Below are 6,981 nucleotides of genomic sequence, written 5' to 3'. Positions count from 1 at the left end.
GCGGAGGAGGCCCGGGGACCGGCGGCCCCGGGGCCGGGCCCTGCGGGCTGGAGCGAGTCCGGCGCTCGGACAAACCCGAAAAGGGGCTGCTACAGCCAGTCACCGCCTCCCGGGCCCTCACCGAACCTTCCCTTTGACAGCGAGGTTTACCCCTGCCCCTCCCACCCCCAAAAGCCACAAAGAACAGTTAAAAATGACAGTCAAGTTCCTTCTTTTTTTTTTTTAAAAAAAAAGAGATCTACGCTGCTGTACATATACACATTACTTACATTACAAAATCCCAGAGAAATGTCTGCTGTATCAGCTATGCTCTGCTCACCTCCTTTCCCTTCGAAGCGGCTCCCTTTGGGTCAAACACCATTCAAATCTGTGAGCAATTAAACAGCGGCTACGGATATTTTGCAGACTCGCCTACCATCGCGCTCCAAACCCACACCTGAAGCGGCGACAGGTATTGAACAGGATTTTGTCCGTTACTCACGCGGCTTTCTCAAATTCCATGACATTACCTCAACTTGCGAATTTGCTCCGCTCTGATTTTTAAGGACTAACAAAAATAGGGCTTTTGCTGTGTCATATAAAGAGCTCGGACAATCTGCCCAATGTAGAAAGCAGTTACCACCTGGCATAATCTGGTAATAACGATATACAAAAATGATACCAGTCAAGGTGGGGAGAGAAGGAAAAAGATCTGGCAGTACGTTAAAAACAGAATACAAAGGCTCACGAGTTCTCCAGCAAAGGTTGGCTTGCAAGGTCATACTCATTACAAACGTCTTCACGACGCCAGCAGTCCAGAAGACGCCGCGGGCTGCAGCACGGCAACCCAGCGCCTCTTTGGGAGACGGTAACTGTTCCTGTAGGGAGCAGTGAGTCTGTGCTGGAGGTCTCTCACCTTCGGGAATGAGTGTCCGTTTAGCTTCTGCACAGGAGCAGAGGAAGAACAAGTTTCATCTCTGCATAAAGTTTTTTTCCAAGGCAGCGGGAGTCCTCTGAAGGGAGTGGATATTGCGTTTCACCCGATCTTCCAGGGTGGAAGTAGATGCGCTCTCTAGTTTTAAGCGACTGCAGGAAGTTGAACCAGAGAAAGATATTAGAATCTCTTTCCAAACATTACACCATTTCTAGCAGGATTCACCATCCCCAAGTCATCTACCTAAAGTAATCTAACATAGAAAACAGCAGATTATTTCCTATTAATATCTGCACGGAAAGAACTGAACAGCTTTTAGTTTGGCTTGTAACAGATTCAATGCCTTATTTAAGGTCAGTGCTCAGAAATATATTTTCAGTAGCTCTCAAATCTCCTCCGTCTTCCAAATATAACTAACCGTTAATTACAAATGCATCCGTCACAGGGGACTCGGTTGCTTTCTGCGAAGCAAACGAGGGAAAAGCAATGCGTTCCTGAACTGAGGGCAGCGGTCCTCCGGGAGCCTGAATGCCAGAGCTCATGCTGTAAATGACTGCGTTAGCTACGGGAGAGAGAAGGGATCCTTGTGACCACTCGCTCTCTTTTACTACTTCAGATCACACCGCTGTGCTTTTCTGAATGATCTCCTCGTGCCCACCTCCCCCTTCAAACAACATGCCAATAAACACAAAGTTTGTTAGCTCAGCCAGTTGCTTCTGCACAGGGAAACACACAAAAATCTCTCTCCACAAGAGATTTTGCTCATGGAGAAAATCTATTGCGATTTTAAGCCACCCTTATGTGATCCCAGCTCTGGGCAGCTTCTGGAATTAAGTATACGTTCTCCTCCGATTAATTTGTAGAGCCTGGAGAATACTATGCTGCAGCAACTCCAAAATACATAACGCTGCCATAGGATCTTTCTTACACACCACTGCACTTTCTGGAAGGCCTTGTGCCACTCCAGTTTCCTTTGCCTGCCACGTGCGCAAGGGACTGCGAGTTACCGCCTGTGTTTAGAGACGGTCTTATTTCTTGTTGAGCACAGGTTTCAGTCCCACAAGCTCTTGGCACACAGGCTCCCAGTGGACTTGCAGGCCTAAAACTGTTGCAAGCTCCTAAAAACAGAGAACTTTTTAATATCTGCATGTAAAACACTACTAGGCATTTCCACAAGATGGCAAAAAATAACCGGTTACCGGTTTCCGAGACTGACTACCAAGGCCATCATAGAAATAGCTACCTTTTGGGTTAAGAAGAGAATTTGGGAACAGTAGATGTCACTAGTTCTACTGTAAAACACAGTAGAGATGGATCCTATACCATAATCTGAAACACCTCAAAGGATGAGGCCATCACGCGCTCCTCAGAAGCTGTGGCCTATATTTCCCTTGAATGAAAAAGCAGACAACGAAAGACACTCACTTGAAGAACTTCCCATCTCGGGAGTCGAGTTTCTCCAGTTCTCGCTCCAGCTCCTCCTCCTTTCGGTGTTTCCTGAGGTTGTTTGCTCTCTCCTCTTCCCGCCACTTGGCATTTTCCATCATCTCCTGGCGTTTACGCTCTAGTTCCTCTGGAGAGATCTTCCTATTTGTGTAGAGAACACCACAATAGCATCAACGGCATGCTGGGCCCCACCCCCCTCTTGCTTTCCATTCTTTAAGATGATTTACAATCCCCCAAATTAGGGGTGTTCAACATGTTTTTTTTCTTTGGCAGCCAATCAGCAAAGCTTGTAAGGACACGTCTAAATATTCTGCTTTACCACGCCCCTAGCAAGAGTCTGTTTTCTCCCTCTTTTCAGCCTTCTTGTTTTTAATTGACTGGTAAGATGATGCTGTCAAGGTCATATTTTCCTGATGACAGTGAAACAGAATGCTTCGAATTAACAGTCCATGGGACAAAGACTGACTTCACATTACTGCCTTGCACAGTGATGCGAGACACATGGAGAACCAGCAGCCACGTGGATTGGTTTGGGAAGCTGTCCGACGTCTTAACTAACAGCCAAGCTCAAGAGCACCAAACCGAGCACTTCAGGACTCTCTGTCCAACTTTCCGGACATTCGATCCAATCTACTTTAGTTAACAAAATAAAATTTGGTTCACAGATTACACCCAGCTGCTTCACAATCACCAGGGCAACTTCCATCCAAAAGCACAGGGACGAGATCTTGCTTACCTTGTGTAACCCGCAGTATGCTGTCGTCGATAGCTCTTTTTAGGGGAAGGGCTTCTAGCTCTCCCTTTCTCCTCCCGATTGCTATGTCTGTAACCCAGAAACACCCTTATTAGGACAGATGAGCATACCTTATCACACCTCTAAACTTTCCCCGGATTTTTTGTGCACATTCTGAAACCAAGACGCCTCCCATAACTGCAGGGCTGTCACCTGTCCACTTTGAAAACAAATTCTAATGACTCTTAATATACTGTAAATTTCCATCTATTTTTACTCAGTTTCAATTATTTCATCAGCAAACAATAAACACCCGGTACCTGATTTTATCAGATTTTATTTACCTTTAGCAAAGATAATTCAACAGTTATAAATACCTATTAAAGGTACAGTCACAAGCGATACCTAGAGAGTGTACCTAGAAAGAGGGTGTCCCAAACGGAGAGTGCAATTGCAGACAGCATGTCCCCTCCAGGAGCTCACCTGAGTGCTTCTGCACTCTTGCACAGCTGCACAGCTCCTGCCTCTACACCCAGAACTGAGCAATAATGTGGCCAGAACACTAAAGTGGTAGAAGGAGACTGAATAAGAGGGATTTTGATTCCAGAGAGCTCCCCCACCAGCACCCCTAGGTTTACGTTATCCAGGTTAGCCACACTCACTGTTTACTGTGTCTAGAAGGAGATCTTGACCCCCTGCATCCAGATTGTTCTGAATTCTTCTTGCTAGAGCGTCTCTGAGGAGAGCGGGACGGGCTCCTGGACCTGGAGCGATCCCGGTGCTTGTGGGCCCTCTCCTGACTGGCAGCTGGAGAGCTCCGAGACCTGTGGCTCTGGTCAGAGTCTCTAACCTGGAATTCAAAAGCGTCTTTCAGGAGAGCCGTCTTGTAAGAGCACAACAACAATGGAAGGCCACAGAGGAGACCTCAGGCTAGGCTAAGTGCAGGAAGGAGCGTACACTGTGGTTTGCGTTTACTTATCCCACTTCCTAGGTTCTTATTAACACCTGCGTCTAAAAAGATTATTTCTGTATCATGTTCAGCAAACTACACTGCCGAGGCATTCAAGCAGAGTATTTAAAGAGATGTGTGACTCTGAAGAGAAACTGAATAAAACTTAACTTGAATTCAGAGCAGACAAAAGCCCTACCAGGATCTGAACAACTTTAGTTTCAAGGCTTAGATGGCTCCGAATTGAACATGAACGTTATTATATCATGTCCCCCTCATAATCCTCTCCTAGCCGGTGAAGCAGTCTTGCAACACACTGCCAAAACTCTTGCTCTTCCCTAACTCAGGGCACTTGCTACTGAAAGAGCTGTGCGAAACACACAAACTTACTTGTAAGCCATATCCTGGGACTTTGGAAGGAGCAGGTTTCCAGGAGGAACTGTTCATCCTCTTCTGAGACCTAAAGAGAAAACAGAATAGTACTTTTGAAGCAGGTGAAATTCAAGAACACAATACTTTTTAAACATTAAAATGTCATTAAAATAATTTAACGATGTAAAAACAATGAAGTAACATAAAGAAACATTTAGGCAAATTAAGAGCATCAATTAGAAAGATAAAACTCAGAGAGGATTAGAAAAAGACATGAAAAACAAATTAACCAGGAAACACGGTATTTTTACTACAAAACCTCAAAACATACTTATTTTTGCCTCGCTCCTCATCACTGCTGTCACTTTCACTGCTAGAACTGCGATGTCGATGTTTCTTGTGCTTCTTCTTCTTCTCTTTCTTCTTCTTTTTCTCTTTTTTATCTAAACTGTTTTGCAGCTATAAAGCAAGACACCATTTCATTAGTAACAATCGCTGCCTCTACGCTTGGGCAGTCAGTATCACAAGGCAAAGTAACAGAGTTCTCTGTGGAAAGGCTCCTGGAACAAAACCTAAACCATTTAACAAGGTCCTCTCTCAAAACTAAAGAGCTTAATGGAGTCTTCCCTAGTGTCAGTTTGGTATTAGTGCATGTTAAATCCTGTCTGCAATCACTCTGTAGTACTAAATCAACAATTAATCACTTATTTTAAAAAAAAAAAAAAAAGCACACCAGAAGATCAAGAAGAGTAAAGTAACACTGAACTTGAAAGGAAGAGAAATTAATTCCTGCTGAGAGACTGATACAGAACCTTTCTATTATATCAGGATTATAGAAAGCTGAATTTATTCTGGTTTTCTGTGAAGAGTCAGGAAATGGAACTCAGGTCCTGATCCTAAACGATGCTGATTCTGACCTATGATCCTCTCCCTGGTTCAGTGTATTCTGTGCTTTGAGTCTGTAAAGGAGTACTGAGATACACCTACCAACTCTTTGATTTTCTTCATTTTAACAGGATTATTCAGAACTTCTCTCTTCTTTTCCTCCTCCCTCTTTCTAAAGCAGGAAAAAAAAAAAGTTTGTATTTTCAAACAACTGAAAACATGACATTTTCATGAAAGACACCAATCAAGCGCAAGCTCTAAAAACATACAAAGCAGGAAAACAGGCAAGTTTTGTACATTCAGCAAAATAGATCCAACAAAGGAGGAGTCTGCCCTTTTCTTCTCCGCTTAAAGAGTGCAACTAGCAGGGTAAACAAAAATTTGCTGTGTTGCCATCGATCTGCCTACAACGCTAATAAACGCCTGAACTCTCAGAGCAGACCAGATACATCCACACACACGTAAAAGGGTGAGCTAAGCCGGTAGAGACGATCAATGTGGAATAAGAATCTTTGCATTTACATGTATTTACCAACGTACAGCTAGATGATCCACGTGACGATCATCAGCTCGTTCAGATCACAAAAATCTTAGATTCTAAATCAAGTCAGCAAAATCATCCAAAGGCAGCAAAATGACCCAAATACGTTATTTGACATTATGTTGGTCTGTCTACACAACCAAAACCCTACTAGTCATGTAAGTGGCCGGTGACCTCTCTGCGGCCAGGACTGCCACCTACAGCCTAGAGCTCACAAACAGGCAGGACGTAGCTTTGAGGAACAGACACAACAGCAGTCTTTACAAAGACAAATAAGACAGCTCTTAGGGAGTTGCTAATACTGATGCTTTGCCTCATCTGCTACTGCTTTTAGCTCCACCTCTGGTACCTTATCATGAAAAGTGGATCCTCCCGGATTTTGTTTGCCATATCTAGGACAGAATTGGCACCCGTCTTGGCAAAAATGGAGCCTGGGAGAAGTCCTGTCTCATTGGAACAGCCTGCATCCTTGTCTTCTGTCTTCTCAAAGACGTATTTGTCCACAGGGCGACCCATAAGATATTCCTCTCTGTTCACCATGCCTCCAGGACCCTGGTACATCCACTCCAATTTCTCTTCTCTTTTCCTATTGCAAACAAGACCATCTTATTTATCCTCCTCACAGTTCTAAAGTTACATTTTAAGGCACAGGCTTACGAAGGTGAATCTAAACATTTTATCACCCGAACCATTAAACCCATGGCTCTCTCAGGGGCACCGAGAGCACCCGTACCACCGCACCAGACAGCGCTCGCCTCCAGAGGATTGCAAGGGCTGGTAACCACCGGTCTGGAGGGCACCACCTCACCTGACGGTACCCATGTCCTCAGCGTATCGCTGCATCTCCTCACGCGCTCGCTCCTCCTGCAGCTCCCGCTGCAGCTCCTCGATCTTCTTCCGCTCAGCCTCATGCTTCTGTTCGGCCTTCCACACCTTCTCCACATTGCGCAGGGTCTGGGGGTGCCAGCTCTTCTTCAGGTTCTGCGGGAGGGCGGAGACCGGACCGGCACCGTTAACAAAGGGCCGCCGAGCCCCGCCCGCGGGTCCCCACCGGCCTGCCCTCGCCGGCGGCCACGGGGAAGGGCCCGCTCAGAGCCGCGCTAGCCCGCGGCCCGGAGAACGGGACGCGCTCCTTCCCACCC

General features: G+C 45.7%; 1 protein-coding gene across 1 annotated transcript in view; it reads right to left on the bottom strand.

Moving 5' to 3' along the window:
• Positions 1-599: 599 nt before the first annotated feature.
• The window catches only part of CWC25 (CWC25 spliceosome associated protein homolog), an 8,138-nt gene continuing 1,756 nt past the window's right edge, over positions 600-6,981 (bottom strand). The window contains exons 2-10 of the mRNA XM_009274868.2: positions 6,648-6,820; positions 6,189-6,425; positions 5,401-5,470; positions 4,745-4,872; positions 4,432-4,501; positions 3,755-3,942; positions 3,096-3,182; positions 2,339-2,500; positions 600-1,065 (exon numbers count right to left, since the gene is read on the bottom strand). Of these exons, the coding sequence (XP_009273143.1) occupies positions 951-1,065; positions 2,339-2,500; positions 3,096-3,182; positions 3,755-3,942; positions 4,432-4,501; positions 4,745-4,872; positions 5,401-5,470; positions 6,189-6,425; positions 6,648-6,820 (1,230 nt within the window). The 3' untranslated portion in view covers positions 600-950. The remainder of the gene's footprint in view (positions 1,066-2,338; positions 2,501-3,095; positions 3,183-3,754; positions 3,943-4,431; positions 4,502-4,744; positions 4,873-5,400; positions 5,471-6,188; positions 6,426-6,647; positions 6,821-6,981) is intronic.

Source organism: Aptenodytes forsteri, unplaced genomic scaffold (genome assembly GCF_000699145.1).
Source record: "Aptenodytes forsteri isolate BGI_AS27 unplaced genomic scaffold, ASM69914v1 Scaffold640, whole genome shotgun sequence".
Classification (NCBI taxonomy): domain Eukaryota; kingdom Metazoa; phylum Chordata; class Aves; order Sphenisciformes; family Spheniscidae; genus Aptenodytes; species Aptenodytes forsteri.
Note: the sequence above shows the minus strand (reverse complement) of the source record. Positions and strands in the feature narration are given on the sequence as shown.